Source organism: Columba livia, chromosome 1, assembly GCF_036013475.1.
Source record: "Columba livia isolate bColLiv1 breed racing homer chromosome 1, bColLiv1.pat.W.v2, whole genome shotgun sequence".
In the NCBI taxonomy this organism is placed as follows: Eukaryota; Metazoa; Chordata; class Aves; order Columbiformes; family Columbidae; genus Columba; species Columba livia.
Window position 1 is genome coordinate 168,528,904 of NC_088602.1, and position 19,647 is coordinate 168,548,550.

At 38.4% G+C, this 19,647-nt stretch overlaps 1 protein-coding gene across 14 annotated transcripts in view; it reads right to left on the minus strand.

The window, feature by feature from the left end:
- Positions 1–19,647, minus strand: part of ANKS1B (ankyrin repeat and sterile alpha motif domain containing 1B) — a 436,519-nt gene that overhangs the window by 322,547 nt on the left and 94,325 nt on the right. For all 14 annotated transcript variants that reach the window (XM_065043836.1, XM_065043965.1, XM_065043826.1 and 11 more), the window contains one exon: positions 8,012–8,152. In XM_065043836.1, the coding sequence (XP_064899908.1) occupies positions 8,012–8,152 (141 nt within the window). The remainder of the gene's footprint in view (positions 1–8,011; positions 8,153–19,647) is intronic.

Genomic DNA, 19,647 nt, shown 5'->3' on the forward strand with positions numbered 1-19,647 from the left:
TAAAAGCAGATGAAATAAGTTCACACTTGTATATGGATAACCTGGATAAGAAGCACAAAGAAATCTGGCATTCCACACATCAGTAAGCATTCCTTCTTGGTCTTATTCTTCTTTTTCTGCAATAACAGGCCAAATAACTCCCACATTTCAAATTCAGTTTCCAGTTTATGTACTTTATCACTTTGATTAATAGCTATCAGAGTTCTGAGTGCAGCAATAGGCCTTACTGTCCCTGAACAGCCTCACCTGGGGCCCCTACCCATGCCCATGGGAGCAGGGGCTCCATTTCAGCTCAGCCCTGGGCCCACAGTGTCTGCCCGAGACAGGCGCAGAAGCGCACATCTCTAATGCTGCCACATCTGTGCCCAATGGCACATCTGGGCCAACAATCCCATTGATCCAGACCTTGACTTGCAGGCTGACTTCCCAGCTGTGCTTCAGACCTGCCTCATCACTGTAGACATCCTGGTGACTGGGTTTTGGCTCCTGATTAACCCCGCCTGCTTCCAACCCCAACATGTGGACTGACTTTCTCAATTGACTTTGAACCTGCCTCGGCATCATGAACTTGCCCCGATGTGCTGTTCTCAGGGCTGCCCTCAGTTACCTCCCCATCCTGTCCTGCTCCATCACAGGGGCGGTGTGACAAGCTCTAGCTCATGAGGACATGCCTTGGCAGGCCATCACTCCTGAGATCCTTGTTTCCCAGTCCTCAGTGCACCCTGACAGTATCCACATGCTGAAACCCTTTCCTTTGAATAAAGCAGCAAACATGAAACTCTGTAGATTTCATTCCATCTTGTCTTTTGACCAGTGTGAACTAAATGTTCCGCTATCCCAAGGCAGAACTTGGTGTAGCTCATCTATACACAGAAGAAAACCTTAACTTCAGTAAAGCATTTGACACAGTCTTCCACAGCATCCTTACAGCTAAACTGAGGAAGTGTGGTCTGGATGATTGGGTAGTGAGGCAGACTGTGAACTGGCTGAAGGAAAGAAGCCAGAGAGTTGTGGTCAATGAGGCGGAGTCTAGTTGAAGGCCTGTATCTAGTGGAGTGCCTCGAGGGTCGGTACTGTGGCCACTATTATTCAATATATTAATCAATGACTTGGATGAGGGACTAGAGTGCACTGTCAGCAAGTTTGCTGATGACACCAAGCTGGGAGGAGTGGCTGACATGCCAGAAGGCTGTGCTGCCATCCAGCAAGACCTGGACAGGCTGAGAGTTGGGCAGGGAAAAATTTAATGAAATATAACAAGGGAAAGTGTAGAGTCTTGCATCTGGGTAGGAACAACCCCAAGTTCCAGTATAAGTTGGGGAATGACCTATTAGAGAGCACCATAAGGGAAAGGGACCTGGGGTTGTGGTGGACAGCAGGATGACCATGAGCCAGCACTGTGCCCTTGTGGCCAGGAAGGCCAATGGCATCCTGGGGTGTATTAGAAGGGGAGTGGTTAGTAGGTTGAGAGAGGTTCTCCCTCCCCTCTGCCCTGGTGAGACCACATCTGGAATATTGTGTCCAGTTCTGGGCCCCTCAGTTCAAGAAGGACAGGGAACTGCTGGAGAGAGTCCAGCACAGGGCAAAGATGATTAAGGGAGTGGAGCATCTCCCTTATGAGGAAAGGCTGAGGGAGCTGGGTCTCTTTAGCTTTGAGAACAGGAGACTGAGGGGTGATCTCATTCATGTTTAGAGATACATAAAGGGTGAGTGTCACAAGGATGGAGCCAGGCTCTTCTTGGTGACAACCAATGATAGGACAAGGGGCAATGGGTACAAACTGGAACACAGGAAGTTCCACTTAAATTTGAGAAGAAACTTCTTCACAGTGAGTGTAACAGAGCACTGGAACGGGCTGCCCAGGGAGGTTGTGGAGTCTCCTACTCTGGAGACATTCAAAACCTGCCTGGACACCTCCCTGTGTAACCTCATCTACATTTTCGTGCTCCAGTGGAGGGATTGGACTTGATGATCTTTCAAGGTCCCTTCTAATCCTTATCATTCTGTGAAAACACAGGCTTTGCTTGTGCTAGGGCAGCTTGGGACCAACTGTTTTATCTGAGCATGTCTCAAAATTTCTCTTAATGACTTTATCTCAATGTTAGTTTGCATCAAAATAAAGTAGACCAAAATGCCTTTGAGCCTTTTGAAATACACTATCTAAATAGAAGCACATCTGCCTTTCCTTTGGAATTGGTGATCTTCCTGTCCCTAGAAAATACCTCACATTCCTACTGGATAAGGCTTCTTCCACTATACAGTGGAAACAGCTAGCTATGTTTTGGGGTGTTGTTCTGTGTTTGTTTTTATTTTGTTTTGGTTTTATTTGGTTGGGTTTTGTTTGTTTGTGGCTTTTTGATTTTTTGTTTTGATCTAGGCTGAGAGAAGTGTCTGTCTTACACAAAATGATACAGAAATTAGAGCACTAATACGAGGTATGATCAAGTTTCAGGGTTTTTTTTTCTGTTTTAGAGATCCACATCCACAGACCCTATCTATTAAGAGATACTAGCCTTTTCTGGTACTTTCAAATCTTTTACTATGCTGAAAAAGAATTTGATACAAGTTGAAATTTGACCAGATGAAAAAACAACACCCAAAAATGACCATAAATCTGTAGTCTTCAGCTTATGGCACTCCACATAAACTGTCATAAATACACATAATCAATAGAGCAGGGACCAGAATTCAAAGTCCTTTTAGCAAAAATATAAAGGAGTGAATCCTTACTCTACCTACATTTGCTGTTCTTGCCTTTGTAAGGACAGAAACTTAACTCATTGACTCATTAACATTGACTAACTAAAGGCAACGTGGGATAGCAAAATGTCTGAAGCAAAACAAGAGAAAAATGCGAGACACACCTGCATGGAGAAAATCAGCTTTGAAAAGGAGGAGACTGGGATAAGAAGCTTGTTGAAACTCAGACTGTGAAGAAAAATCAGCTGAAGGTTGGATTTCAGATGAGTCATTTTTCCACTACAACCACGGGGGCTGATATTGACTGACAAATAGGACATGTGGCACATGTACTCAATACCTGGAGGTTTGACTTCTAGTGAGGCTGTAGGTGGCTATCTACAGCTATATTGTAGCTATCACTACAATTTACAAACAGCAGACAATGTGGTGACACAGTCTTACACCCTGACTCTGTAGCTAGCAATCTCAGCAGGTTAGTAGTCAAGGTCAGTCACCATGCTGAAGCCCCTGTTCCTATATCTTCACTGCTATCATTGATCTGTGCTGTGATTCCTTCAAAAAGAGCATTAAAAAAAAAAAAAAAAAAAAAAAAGCTGTACTGTCTACCCAATTATCTGCAGAATTCTGTCCTAGCAGCTTGTGTTTCTTTGGAAATCCTCATTATAGTAACTACTAATCTACAAATGAAGCTGATTATACTATTTCTACCCCTAAACTTTGCCATTCTACATTTAGCTGAAGTATCAGTCTCTTGACCAATTCCTCATTTAAGATGGTCAGTAATAATGACACTACAATGCTTCCATTTTTTTTTTTTAACATTAGCAGGCATTGCTCAAAAATATTTTTTAAGGATCATTCGTCAGTTTTCTTTCCAGTACTGACCTCCAGCTCAGAGAGCTCTCTCCAGCTATATGCTATACTTCATCACAGAATCCCAGAATGTTAGGGATTAGAAGGGACCTTGAAAGATCACCTAGTCCAATCCCCCTGCCGGAGCAGGAACACCTAGATGAGGTTACACAGGAAGGCGTCCAGGCAGGTTTTGAATGTCTCCAGAGTAGGAGACTCCACAACCCCCCTGGGCAACCTGTTCCAGTGTTCTGTCACCCTCACTGAGAAGAAGTTTCTTCTCAAATTTAAGTGGAACCTTTTGTGTTCCAGTTTGTACCCATTGCCCCTTGTCCTATCATTGGTTGTCACCGAGAAGAGCCTGGCTCCATCCTCACGACACTCACCCTTTATGTATCTCTAAACATTAATGAGGTCACCCCTCAGTCTCCTCCAAGCTAAGGAGACCCAGCTCCCTCAGCCTTTCCTCATAAGGGAGATGCTCCACTCCCTTAATCATCTTTGTTGCCCTGCACTGGACTCTCTCCAGCAGTTCCCTGTCCTTCTGGAACTGAGGGGCCCAGAACTGGACACAATATTCCAGATATGGTCTCACCAGGGGAGAGTGGAGGGGAAGGAGAACCGCTCGCAACCTACTAATCACCCCCCTTCTAATACACCCCAGGATGCCATTGGCTTTCCTAGCCACTAGGGCACAGTGCTGGCTCATGGTCATCGTGCTGTCCACCACACCCCCAGGTCCCTCTCCCCTATGGTGCTCTCTAATAAGTCATTCCCCAACTTATACAGGAACTTGGGGTTGTTCCTACCCAGATGCAAGACTTTACACTTTCCCTTGTTATATTTCATTAAATTTTTCCCTGTCCAACTCTCCAGCCTGTCCAGGTCTCGCTGGATGGCAGCACAGCCTTCTGGTGTGTCACCCACTCCTCCCAGCTTGGTGTCATCAGCAAACTTGCTGACAGTGCGCTCACATAATTCCTATTTTTGTGGCTGCTCTAAGAGAAATATATATACACAACATTCCATATTCTTTTGTTCCAGCTCTTGGACAGGAATAATGTTCATTAGTATCACATTTTTGTGATGGCAGAAATGCAACCATTAAAGCATTAAAAATCTTGGTGGTAACTGTAGGAGGATTTTACAAAAACTGGAGATCCATGAGAGAGGGTCTAGTACTATCATATCATTTATAGGATCTTTGTCTCAGTTTAACAGGCACCATTGCAGAGTATACTTTCCAATGAATCCTGCAATGATAGAATTTGAGACTGCTATAGAAGCACTTTTGGGGTTTTACATATTTGAAAGTTTTTAAAATCGGTTTTACTGTGCTGATATTTCAGGTTATTAGAAATTCTGGAATCTGTAAAAGATAGTTATGCAGTTATACAGGTGGGAAAAAGGTTTTTCTTTTCTACTGACTGTCAGCCAGAAAATACTGAACCTGGAATTTCCTAACAAAGGCTTTTTCAGATCTAAAATACTTATTTGAGGGAGTCAACATTTTTCATAAGAATGTGCATCAGTTTTACCAAGGAGGGATGGAAAGTCTGCCCAAAAGGAAAGACTAATGTCAGAAAAAAAAAGCAATAGCCCCACATTAATCACAAATCATAACCTACAAATGGAATTCACTCTTCACTAAAGTATGAAGAGGCATTTAACTTTCAGTCTCTCAAAATCCATCTGGGTATCCTTGCCCTCCGGCTTTTATTTTGGGAGGGTGGATGAAGCTGGTTGTCAGCTCCATACTGATACAGAATTGGGCACTCTGAAATTTTCACAAGACGCAAAAAATTTCCATGAAGCTCTTCCAGGACTTCAGCAATTGAGAGACTGTAAAGGAGAGCTGCTTATTCTGAGAAAACCTGTGTTACTGCTGTGTTAGGTTTTAAATGATCTCTGCAGAACAATTTACACAGAACTTTCTATAACTGTCCTTTCTAAAATGACACTTCCCAGCACAGTGCAGACAGAAGTGACATACTGCATGTCAGAAGTACCTCCAGCCAAGCCTTTTTCCATAACTGTAATAAAGAAATCAAGCTTGTCCAGGAGATAACTGTTCTTTTGTTTTCTTTAGCATGTTGAAAACCATTAGCTCATTAGGTCACAGATGTACACTGTCATAATCTCACTTACAATTCACTTTCATTTCACCGTTGTACCTCTGACTGTGTACATAAACCAAGAATCAATCTTTATGTTTGCTCTCCTTTGATGTGTAAACACAGTATATTTACATAACCATAAAATCTATTTTTAACTAGAAGAGAACTAAAAAAAATGAACTTGTTGCTTGTGTTCAAGAGTAATTGACAGACCATTTACCCTATTTTGGGATCTTTATTAGAGTGTGGATTTTAAGACGCGTCAAGTATCTCTATCTCATTGTTTCTTCATTATGAAAGTCTGCATTTTCTGATATGCTAGTAGACTGACTAAAATATTAGGTAAAAGTACAAAAGTGTGTTTCTAAAACATGCTGTTACAGATTATATCTATCATAAATTGTTAGACCAATTTAAGATATTGGTTTCAATTAAAATTTGAAATTAATAATTTGTGCTCTTGATCCCTTAGAACAAGATGTTCTCTGCTGCATTCTGAAGTAAATGTGGAAGATCTAACAGATTAGCTAACAGCTTGAAAGATTGCATATGGTGATACAGCAATACTTTACAAACTGAATTCATTGGTTTGTAATTTGGAGATTTCCTTTCTTCCATAAGAGTTAAAAAAAAACCCAACAAAAACAAACAACCCCAAAACTATATCTATCTTCAATTTTTATGGAGAGAAACAATCTGGAAAGATGATCTGTCATTTCATGAATGAGCGTAGAATAAATATACTCTTTCTTTGTACCCATAATGAAAAAACTTATTAGTTCTCAGAGCAAGAAAGATGAGATATTGTGAGGCTGAGTTTAAAATTTTAGTACAATGAATAAAACTAATTCAGGAGTTGGTATCTTAAAACTTACATCGTTCTTGACATCAGCCTCTCTTTATAAAGAGATACCAACAAACAAAGCTAAGTTTATTCTATTTTTCAAATGCATTCCTCAACTTTATAGTATGCTTTACACATACCTTTCATGAAAGAGAAACAAGGAAAACAAAAATGTTTTTTAAAATTAGGAAATCACTCCAAAATGGGCATATACGTTCATCATAGGAAAGCTTCACAAAAATTAAACCATAAGTGATACAGATTTAAATAAGTTCTATTTGAGAAATATTTGTTGAAACAAATTCCTGAAAATGAGGAATCAGTAGCTATAGCACTCCTATTGCAGATCAGGTTAATCCCGACAGCTCTGCAACTTGCCAAATGTCTAAAATGATAGATAGTGTGAAGTAGAATACAGCTACTGAAAGGGGAAGGGGATATAAAAGCTTCTTATAAAAAGACAGGGCAGTGCTCATTGTTATTCAGGCACATCAGTGGCCATATCCTGTTTCCATTGACTGCAGTGGAAGCTTTAACACTGACTTCAAACAGGTGCAAGTCCCATGAGACTACAGGGAATAAAACATACAGTCACGGTATGAAAGCAACAGTGTATAAAGTGTGGTGAGACAGGATATGTAATTCCAATTTGGTACACAAGAATCTGACAAAGCTATTTAAATGCAGTGCCAAGTAAGGAGGCAACTGAAAAAAAACCAGACATTCTAACCAGAAATTTGGCAGGCCTCCATTCAATGCTACAAGAAAAGCACAGGAAAAGTGTTACAGAAATGAGAGCGCCAAATTACAGTGGGGGAGAGAACAAGGGAGACGCAGAGGCAGCAATAAGCATCATCTTGTTCTGTAGCAATACAATATCACTTGTTCGGGACACAGCTGTTGGCATGCCCTGGTGGATATGGCAGACTGCTCTGCTCTGAGAATTGTTGGGACTTAGACTCAGTTATATTAACCTTTTTTATTTATTCTCTTCTGTATTATCATGAGCATTTGAAAATATTTGGGAACGTTTTTTAAACTCACAAAATCTTCAAAGAGAAGTCTTAGGCTATATTCTTACATCAGTTGAGTTATACACGATGTCCACAATTAATTCCATGCAGAAAGTAGTTGAGATGTCATTATATTAATTACAGCTGATCAAAAATAGAGTACTTATCCCAAAGGAAACTATGTGACTTCATAATTTCTTTCCAGACTGAATCAGAAGAGAAAGTTATGCAACATAAAAACTGTCTGTGGGGGTAATAAACATCACACGGTCTCAATATTAAACTCGTATGGATGAGTATTACAGCAGGATGATCAAATCTTGACATTTAATTTTAAAACCAGATTTTAAGGTTAAAATGAAGACTCATGGTAACAATTATGAAGGGAATAAGGCAAGACTGGAAATTACAGTAAGAGGTAAGACAGAGATTAAGCAGCTAATCTATAGGTAATGTTTTAGAATGAAAAGGTAAATGTATACCTGTGCAAGCATGGGAAATCCGAGGTTCCTGCATCCATTACAAGGTGTCAATGCCTCCCATAAACCTGAAGGACCACAAGTATTTTCGCCTGCATCATCTTCTTCTTCCTCTCTTGCTGATAAACATGCTGAAGAAGGCCTCTGCACATAAAGAAACAGCACTTTCAAACTAAACACAGTGATATATTTTACTTAATGGAAAGAGCGTAAAAGATTCCCGTTTATAAATTCCAAAAGATAAACTGCTCTTTTAATACAAAGTAACTACTCAACTGTCAATCTGCTATATGAAAATCACACTAAGGAAGGTGCATATTGACCTATCTGCAATTATACTTTAAATATGAGTGAACACAACATCATACATTAAAAATATGTATTTATTTTCTTCTTTATCAAGCGGTGATTTCTACTTCATTTTACTTTAAAATTTGCTTTGTCATTAAGTTCAGAATATCCTACAGAGAAGAAAACATAACTTTTCTATTTAAAAAGTGTTATCCCCAAGATGGAAATAATATAAACAAAGAGGATCTTGTTCAATAGTTGCCTGATGCATTCAGAAAAGTACAGCAGTATCACTATGGCCTGGATCAGTCCAAGTGCTTTGCAGGAAAAAAAATTCAATCAAAATCTGAGGTATCAATTTTATATTTACTAATAACAAACATGAACTATTTTGTAGGCAAAAAAATTTAAAATGACCTGCCTTATTTTGTTTCATCACCTAGAAGGGCTGAGAGGTACACGAAAAAGGCATTCAACTGTGAGCATTAAGGCTTCCATATTGGTCTCAACGATAAGTGAATAATGCTAATTTTTGCTTAAACCAGTAATGTAATTTTTTATGATAGCCAGAAACAGGAAGAATAGAGACTTCCCATTTATTTGTATTATTTTGCTACACAGTATAGTCCACCCCAGCTGAACGAACTGCAGTGGCAACTTTGATTGATTTCAGGAGAAAGAGGAGGAAAGTTGAGCCAGTAATGAAAGATTTTTAAAATCTCATGCTAAAAAAAAACTATGACAAGAAAAAAGAACAGGATTTTTTTTTTTAAAAGTGTTAATTCTTTGTCCATATTTAAATTGGAATATGTAATAGCTATTCTAGGCTGTTTGACATTTGTTTGTGCAGCCTACCTGATATTCAGATACTAAATGCTTTCTTTAGGAATGCTTGCTTATCTTAAGCAATCTTTCAGAAGTGGCTGGATTTTTGCCTGACCAACGTAATGCTGTTTGAAACAATGGATGACCACACCTATTATTCTGGTGGCAATATTAGCTCTAAAGCACTGCTATGAGGCCCACAGAAAAATAATTTTTAAAACCCACTTAATTGCAGATTATTTTACCAATACGCTAAAGAAATGTGTGGAGTCTGCTGCAAGAAAAGGAATGCAGAGATGAAGAAAAAGTAGGAGGAAGGAGGTGGAGAAACAGCAGCAGTTCTGAAGATTAATACAAGCTGATGGGAACTATAAGAGAAGCAAAGGCACCACAGAGACAGGTACTAACTCAAATTGTATAACATCTGAGGATCATTTAACCTTTGACTCTTGTGCTAACTTCTTATACACAGCTGTGGCTGGATACCATTAACTTAAGCAGAAAAAGTATTTCTAAATTCTGTTTTAGCTCATTCACCAAAGATGAGAAACATGATACATCCATCGCTGCTAGTCTGATTCAGTTAGAAAATGGTCGTTCCCTTGTTGCAGACTTCATGAATCTAGCCCTGTCTTCTAAACTTAGGTGGATTTATTTACTTTTTATTTTGAAAGTCAATTTCTAAAACATTCTTAGCATGCTATTTCATGAGGTTATTTTGACAGTCAAGTGGTACCACAGAATGTGTTACCACGGCAACCAATATTCTTACACAGATGATTAAAAGGATCAGGTTAACCGCAGAGTGTGGGTCGTGAAGGACTATTATTGCTACGCATTTGCATAGACAAAGGAAGCAGACTACAGGTCTTTCCCATCTATTTATGATGCCATCTTCCACTGTGGTTGCTCTACATTTATATTCTAAATCTCAGAATTGTTTTCCCAGAGAATAAAGTGCTTCATGCCCCCTGGAGCAAAAAGCAAAGAACTGCAGCAGTGCAGGTACAGGAAAGCAGGTAACACACATTAGCTGTGGCCTTACAAACCAATGCAAGTGAATGAAAACGCACAAAATATAGTCACCCCATCTTCTAAAGTTAAAAAATACACAAGAACACCAGAAAGAATTTTTAACACAACTAAAGAAAGGAGAAACAATGACATTCAATACATTTGACTCATTCAAGGGAGAACATGTGAGTATTTAACCATTACAGGATCACAGTAGAAAAAAATTCATAGCAAAAGTATTACTGAACAATAGAACAATTACACAAGGAGAATGAGAGTTGTATTAATTCCATCAGATTTATTTTATATAAATAGCTTACAATAGAGTGGGGATCACATGAATTTTAATTAATGTCGTCAATATGAATGAGAAGAAGTGGGGAATATTATATAGGCAGATCTCCTGATCATTCAAAAAAGGATAAGTCAATGTCACAGAATCACAGAAGGGACCTTAGAGAACATCTAGTTCCAGCTCCCGCGCTATGGGCAGGAACACCTTCCTCTAGACCAGGTTGCTCGAAGCCCCATCCAACCTGGCCTTGAAAACTTCCAGGGATCGGGCATCTACAGGTTTTCTGGGAACCTGTTCCAGTGCCTCACCACCCTCATGGTGAAGAATTTCTTCCTGATATCTAACCTAAATCTACCCTCTTCCAGATTAAAGCCATTACCTCTTGTCCTGTCACTACAAGGCCTTGTAAAAAGTCCCTCCCCAGCTTTCTTGTAGGTCCCCTTAAGGTACTGAAAGGCTGCTACAAGGTCTCCCTGGAGCCTTCTCCAGACTGAACAACCCCAGCTCTCTCAGCCTGTCCTCACAGGAGAGGTTTTCCAGCCCTCCGATCATCTTCATGGCCTTCCTCTGGGCCCCCTCCAACAGGTCCTTATATTGAGGGTCCCAGAGCCAAATACAGTCAAATGCAGCTGGAATAAATTGACCGGAACTGTTAGGCAGTGAATTACATGATACAGGCTAATTTACAGACTACTGCGGAGTAGGTTTGGCTCTTTTTATGCTTATTGCCTGACGACTCCCTTCTTGCCCAGATTTTTGCTATTGATAAAGCACTAAAAAGGAAGCACTAGGGGAAACATATGCGAAGGGTGAAGAAACAGCTACCGCTATGACCTTTCTCACTCATCTCTGCTGTCAGAAACTCAGTTCTTCCCAGACAACGGGTGCAAAGGGATAAACAGAAGTTGCTGCAGAGTGAGAGCTGCATTTGCCAAGAGGAGAGAAGGAGTTAATAGCTGCATGAGAGAAATGGGAGTGAGATGTCCCCCAAATGGAGTAGACTGTGTTTGCATACTTTGGGGAGAAGGATGCACCCAGGGGAGACACAGAGGAGATACAAAAAGAGCTACAGTCAATCCACAGACCCCAGACTGTCACACAAGCCCATGAAACTAACCCAGACCAAACAGTTCCCTGCTATTCCCTCCATGCCTTCATTCCTTTCCCAGAACTCCCTCATTTTTCTGTTCTGTTGTATAATTTAATTTTGCTTCCTCAGAGATCCTTTGGACATGATAATCTAATTCTGTGTGTGCTGCTGGGAAGCCTTGAAATAGCCCCGTGGGGGGAGTTTTAGTGAAACCAAAGTTATTTATGCTCACTTCTCAGAAGAAAATAAAAAAAGACAGAGAGAGGAAGAGATTTCTGTCACCTAAAGAAAAATAGACACAATTGAGAACCTTTTATTCATGCCTGTTTTGACTCCAAAAATAAAAACTACATGTAGTTAGAAAACGTCACATAGATCGTAGTTGCTCAATTAATTGAATTTGACATTATGAAATCATGAAGTCAACATAAACTGTAATACTAAACTTTGAAAAGGCCAAATCCGCTAAAGAGACATAAGTATAAGCATCATATATCCTCAAACAAAACAGACAGAAAAACTTAAAGAGACTAGAAACAATATATAAAAAGGAAAAATTGGTAGGGAAACCAGAAGACATTGATACAGAATAAAAGATTTAATAAAAGTACTATTTTTTAAGGGAACACTGAATTAAATATTAGGAATTGCTTATAGCAATAAGAGACTAACAATATAATTTCTATATATACAAAAATTAAAGCATAATAGCAGCAGTAAGGGAGTAGTAAGATACAGCATAAGGACACTGGACCATTACAATTAGCTGCAAGTTTTCCCTCAGTTTCTACAGGGCCTGACATATCGCCTCTGATTTTCGTATCTGATGAGCATTAAATTATACCTTTGAAAATTTAGGTATGGAAGTCTTCCTCTGCATGTCTCCATCTACACAAAAAGCAAAACTTTCCCAGTAGGATATGTTAGACTGAAGAATACTTTATTCTGTAAACAGGGCATTTGTTCTCCTGGTGTATGTATCTACATCATATTGGCTCCCACAGTAACTTGACATCTCTCTCCTGATCTAAAAGAACAAGCCAATATTTAGCAACAAACAGAATGACGAGTACAGGTAAAAAAAAAAAAAAAAAAAAAAGAGGGAGAGAGAGAAAAAAAAAACAGACCACCACACACAGGAAAGGTCTGTTTCATTCTTAAAAGAAAACAGGAAAAGAAAAAGAGAGCACCTTTAATCATAACTATTACTTAAAGCTACCACCTTCACAGTTCAAGAAGCCTTACGCCACGTATAAAACATACATAAAGTTCTGGCCTTCCTTTTTACAGATGTGAATGATTTCCTCCTATCATATGACCTCATTATCTTGACAAGTTTTCTCTATGAATACAGTAAGTCATACAAAACCTCTTATTTCTTTTTTTTTTCCCCCTCTTTTTCTCAGTTTTTGATAAAAACTGGTCTGCTTTCTGCCTTGACATTTGTAAGCAGCCATTGCTAGGCAAAATGTGATTTAATTCCCTTGTTTCAAGATACAGAGATTTCCCTGTAGTAGTGCAGTGAAATAGAAAACTGAACACAAAAATCTTTTTTTTACTTCTTGTATCTTTGTTTTTGCATAATTGTCATCCATTTGCAGAAGTATCACAAATACCCTCTCAGACAGCATCAGTAAAACTGTAGAAGATATAAAGTACCATTTGCTATTGCATCATAGTTCCAAGCACTAATGCTAACTATTCATTCAACTTGCAGCATATCACATTAAGAAAATAAGCTTTTTGAAATGGAGCAGCAGAGACAAAATCCAGAAGGCAATCTCCTTCTGTTTATGGAAGGCAGAAAGCAATGAGACATTTGATAAGCTAAATGCTACCCCTCAGTCTGGAACAATGAAGTCAGTAGGAAGTTTCTTCTGAAGAAACAGTTCATCAGACACAGGACCATGTAAATGTTTCATATGATTCTAACTGCTGGATGACAGATATGTGCCTCTACCTCTCCTTTGCCTGGCCTAAAGGTTATGTAATTATGGCATAAAATACTAGGAAAAAAAAACACAGTTCTATTGTCTAATATTCTAATTTCACATTATATTAAGAAGTTCCTGTTCCTGATCATCCTCTCTAAATTAGGACGAGTAGGTGGTTGTGTGACGCTGCTGTTCCCAGCAGCTGTGGCAGCCAAGGAGGGGACAGGAGAACATTCCTGTGCTCCCAGTACTCCCTCTGCTGCTGCCCAGGCTGCTCCCAGAGGAAAACGCCTGATGGATACAGAATAGAAAAAAAAGCAGCATTTGGGTATCAAATGTAACACCACCAGTTACTATCCTTCCACAGCAGGGTCCCTACATTAACCAAATGTGCCCTTCTGGGATTCAGCAAGGATCCTGACAAGGAGTAGCCTCATTTACCAGACTCATGCTATGTCTTACAGATGAATAACAGTGAAGTGTTTCGGTGGCCTGGGCACACCTTTCCCGTATTCCTCAAGTCAGCCTTCTCCCTGCCTGGCGTTTTTCCATTTCCCATCCTCATTATCTTGTTCCTTCACCTCACACTGAACCTCTGCAACCATTATTTCACAAATATGCTCCTAGTTTACATCTCTTTCATAATTTCATTCACTATGAGTCTGGTGAGACCTTGATTGCACCTCTTGTATTCAGCAAGGGAATATCAAGAGAACAAGGATGGTCTTGTACAGAAGGCAGCTGAATGTTGGAGAAGCGAACTCTGTCCCTGCCTCTGCCTCATAAGCCCTCTGGGATGCTGCGCATATCACTTAAACTTCTCCAAGATGGTCACTAAGTTTGTGTTCCTTATTTCCTGGCTATATTGAAATAGTGAAGGCACATTTGCAGAAGTGCTGGGCTACATCGGGAATTAACATGAGATATTCTGTAACCATTTCCAGTGCCACCTAAGACTAACTGCTCTGAAATTCCAAGCTCTACCAAACAAAACAAAGAAAAACAAAACAAACAAAACCAAACAAACACCAAACCAACTAAACAAACAAGAAAGTCTGAAACAGTCACACACTTTGAACTCAAGAACAGAAATGTCTGAGCCTGGGAAGAAATTCCTGTAACTTGGAAGTCAGCAGTAATGGTAATTGACTACATGTAACAGGAATAAAATGTATTAAATTAAGGCAAACATGATTAATTCACATACGTGATGAAAAGCACAGGAATGTGTAGTTACTGCCCCTCAGTGGGCAAGTGCTATGGACACCTGTCACAATGAGCGCCCCAGAAATTAAATCATTCTGTCTTTGCTGCATGCTGTTAGATCCTGCTGCGAATGCACCCTGGAACTAGATGGCAAGTACAATGCACACTGCATAAGGTTAAAATATTAAGTAAAAGAAAGATATTTTAATATGAGTACATCTGAATGTGTATTCAAAACAGTGCCATACATCCTTGCATGTAACATAAATAATGACAATTAAGACAATTCTGAATCTTTGCACTACTCTCAAAAAGGATGCATACATACATACAACAAAAGTTTCAGGATTTTAAAACCTAACAAGTTGTTAATTAATCAGAAAATATCAGGCATAAACTAAAAAAAAAACCCAAACCACCCAAACACCACACAAACCAACCAATTCTTTTATCAATGGAAGAAAAAAATATTTTTCAAGACTTAAGATGGCTTTTCATTTGCTAAAAAGTAACCATAAAACTGGCCCATCAACACACTGTCATTTATTAATGAAAAGGTTGATCTTTGCTAATTGACTTTTCACTAAACATAAAAGCTTTTGAACTGAGTGTGGTAATCTTCATATGAAGAGTATCTCATCTATATATAAAAGCTGCTGCTAGAATGTTGATATTTAGTGATCTGAAATTTTCTGTGTATATCCTAAGCGCAAAACAAAAGAAACCTTAATGTATTTCAGTAAGAATCTTTACTCTTTTCTTACTCTTGTTTAACTTTGCCATGTGGGTGAAGATTTTCAAATGACAGAAAATTCAGTAATTCCATAAATGGAAAAAGTGCAGAGATTGGAACACTAAGTGCTTTTAGTTAAATATAATTCAACCATAATAAGAGCGTATTTGTTAAGAATGATATAGTAGAGGGACTTTTCATTTTTAAGTATCTTGAGAAGCATATACTGTGTTTGTTTTTCAATGTGAAATTAACGGGATGAATTATTAGCTGCTTGAAGCTGCAAGATGCACCGTCCCAATTCAAAAACCACTTAGGACACCATTCTTTTAAACTAGTTCAAACCATTTGAAAACTAAGCATTTAATATAAGCTACTTGTTTAATCTATGGGTTAAACTGATTTCTGGATTGTTTAATCTACAGATTAAACTAGTTCTCTCTAATGCATGGAAATACAGGTACTTCCACAACTTATTGCATCCTAACATCTGTGTTTGGGACAGGACTTAATTGCCTTCCAAATTAATCTCTCCCTCTTAACATTAGGTAAAATGAAGCGAGTCTGTGTTTTAAGTACTTGTCTAACTTTGAGCATGTACCTAAGACTCATAAATCAGACTATTTGTACAGTTACGCTTAACATCAAAGCACTTTGCTCGACCAAGGAAAAAGAGCACAGCTTGTTGAAGCTTAAAGCCCCAAGACAATTCAGCAAGCCATATAACCTGCAAGGCCACTCTATGCTACAGAAATGTATGTCTAGGGATGCCTTTCCGTACCACAGGCATAGTAGTTTTGACCTAAGTTGGTATGCAGAAAGGGTATCTACAAATGTAGGTTGTGCAGAAATGCAGGAATTTGGCAACTTTTTGCTTTTGACTCTTGAAGTTTAAGCACATGAACAGTTCCAATTAAGTTAATGGGATTTCTCATGTTAACAACAGGCTTATGTGTCTCCGTGAATCAATAAGCACATGACTCATTCCAAAATGTGACTCACTGGAAAAAAACTCATGTACCAGTTGCAAAAGAAGAGACTGATAATGAAGGGTATAGGAGCCTGCAGAAATGAAGTGTTAATATTTTTAGAAAAATTAAATAGAATTAGAAGTTTAAGCATATTTACCCTTGCATATATATATACATATATAATTCAAAGTAAAGACTAGCATTTTTGGCTTTAAATGTCACAGAAAGAAAATACTGCTTGAAGAATAACTACAGAGGCATCTCTGTATTTAACAGCCCTATACTATCTGAATGTTATCACATAACATCTGAAAAAGTGCAATCTAGTTGCAAAGCAAATCAGCTATAAAACATGTATTTTTCTTTTTTTAAAGTTGTGAAAGAGAGGGTGGATAAGTGGGTGGCAGAATGATTAAACTTATAGAAAATACATTCTTTCTCATGAAATAGAGCAGAAGGAATAGAAATTAGAGGAAAAATCAGGTGGTGAGTGAGTAGGCAGAAGTCACCACTTTATTACTCCTCCAGTGCACAGTTTTTTTATTTAGCATACATATTCTCAGTAAAAGTGTGTTACTGAAAATGCAGTTATTATTCCATTAAGTTGCTGTTGGCTTAATGAAGGATGTAAGAGAAAAATCATACCTGAATAGACAAAGCCAATCTAAAGAGGAACTATATACAGCACTGAGTTAGTCATCTGAAGATGAATGCTGGCTAAGAGCGGATAATTGAAAAAGCCTTGAAGAACATTTGTACTAAATTATCTACAGAACCATTAGCAGCAAAACACAAATAGTTTGCCATATTGTCTCGTAAGTGCTAAATACAATATAAAAACAACGCAGTAGAATAGCTGACAATCAGCTGAAATGTCTTGACAGGCTATAGAATTTGAAGGCCTAACTGGAAAGACCAGTCAAATAGTAATCTACCTTTTGATCTCAGTAAAACATGCAAGATCTCGGATTCTTCTAGTGGTATTAGAAAAAAGGATCACACACACAACCCATAAGAGATGCAGAGTACTATCAACTGGACAACAGCTCTCAATGCAGCCTCGTTTATATGGCAGGTGGAAGTAGAATTCAAAATCATATTCACTAGGAAGGCAAAAGTTTTGCTATGGCTGGTAGGAAAATCTGCCAGTGTGAAGCTCACATACTGCAAGCTGCTGCTTTTTCGTGTCGTATAAAATTAAAACAGTGATTTCACTGCAGTCACCTCAATAACCAGTACCAGCAGAAGATTTAGGCCAGTGGTTGCTCCTCCTGTACTAGCTCATCTGTACTGTTCTTTTTGCCTGTGGTAGACTCAAACAGAATGTATAGATCTACTGCAATAAAAGCACACCTTTTTGTTATTTTCCAGACATATTCCTAAGTAGCTGAACAGCTAATATTTAAATTCTTTCTTCAGCCAGTCATCACATAGTGTCTTAAAGACCCCGTAATATACACATAAACAAGTCAGTCGGTAACATGTTTTTGTCTACAACTCCTGTGTAACAGTGTACTTCATGATTAAATAAGTAAGCTGTTAAAAATATTGACATTCCTTAAAAGAAACACCATTTGGGACAGACACAAAGGCAAGGTAGTAAATACTCCGATACCAGTAAGGAAACAACTATTAATAATTAAAAGAAAGGCCAGCATAGGCACAAAACATTTCCACATTTTAATATTATTTTTGTCTAAGACTGACAGGCAGTGCTGAGGCTGCTGCTTTGCAGGCTGTGAACAGTTCACATTCCAGAGATATTGGGCAGAGCACCAATATCAACAGAAATAACAGTAGTAGTATTAATAGAAACTGCTCAATCTCAACCACTAAAGCAAATAAAATTGAAGAGCCTCTTCTGAGATTTGCCCTCATGGTACTAAACTGAAACTTATAATATGATTAAGAAGGAAAGATGCCAAGAGAAAACAGTTGACAAAAATTTGTGTTAATCCGTCAACTCTTACATCCTTTTGGAAAAGTAAAGTAACTGCTGTAATAACAGATGTCTGCATGGTCAAGTAACCCTGGTTTCTGCTTCTAATCTCAATTTAAAAACTTATACCACTGAACTCAGCTAAGGGTTTCAGCATACAGTGAAGTTACAGAAAAGCTAAGGGGTCCATTTAGAGCACACTGCTGATCTGTGTTAATTCCACAGGCAAACATTTCTAATGCATAGTAAATATTAGGCAATTGCCCCTTAACTGTGAATGACTCCTGATCTTATATTTTACAGAGGTATAAGAATCTGGTCCAATATATTTTTCTGCTATTAATTTTCTACTTGCTGAGCTTATTCACAGGGACTGAAAAAAATCTGCCAACAGAACAAAATGAAACTCTACATCATGAGTGGTCAACTACCTCAAGATTTAAGGACAAAAATATTTAATATGTCAAATATAAATGTGTTTGTTGCCACTATGATAGAATAAAAAATAAAAAGAAATAAAGCAAATGGTTCAAACAAGTTGCCCTGTGTTCCCATTTCAGCTACTAAACTATTTTTAAATAAAGAGTTCTTTTGTATTAGCTTATCACAGGTGGTCATTTTGCCCTGTGAAATGTGGCAGAATATTTACCATTAGCATCACTTGTATACCTCTTATTAAGAAGCTAAGAAAGGGAAAATGGGATTGCTGCTTCTAAGAGAGCACCAATTTATTCAACTTCAAAAGAATCATAGGATTTAGTGAAACCATGCATTTACACTTCTCTCCACCCCTTAATAGATCCTGTAGGGGTTCACATAGCTGTGATGGACTAGTAGGCTCCATCTTCTGTTTACACCATAGAGATAAAACTATGCTCTTCTCCTCACTACAGAAAACAGCTGAGTGACACACACATATGGTTCTCACTCTTCTCACGCATTTCCTATCAGATGGTGATCATCAGGCTTCACTGACAGTTCCAAGCTTAATGACTTTATTCTTATACTAAGAGAGTAGACATGAAATCAGTGTTAACCTTAAGTATATACAGAAAATATTTAAGATTTTTATTTTCTTTCCTCTACTGTTTGTCTCCTGTTGTGTTGGTAGAACACTCATTTTTCCTAAGGTCACTACATATTAAAAAACATAAACCTGCATTGGTACCTGCTGACAACAGTGACAGAGTTCTAGAAATATGACAGAAATATCTACCCCTGTGACATGCAGAAATATCAAAAGCTAAACACTTTTAGAATGATATATTCCTTGTTTATGATTGCAGGACGGAAGAGAGTATATTTTAAATAATTATTTCTCCATCTTTCCTTATTAACTCA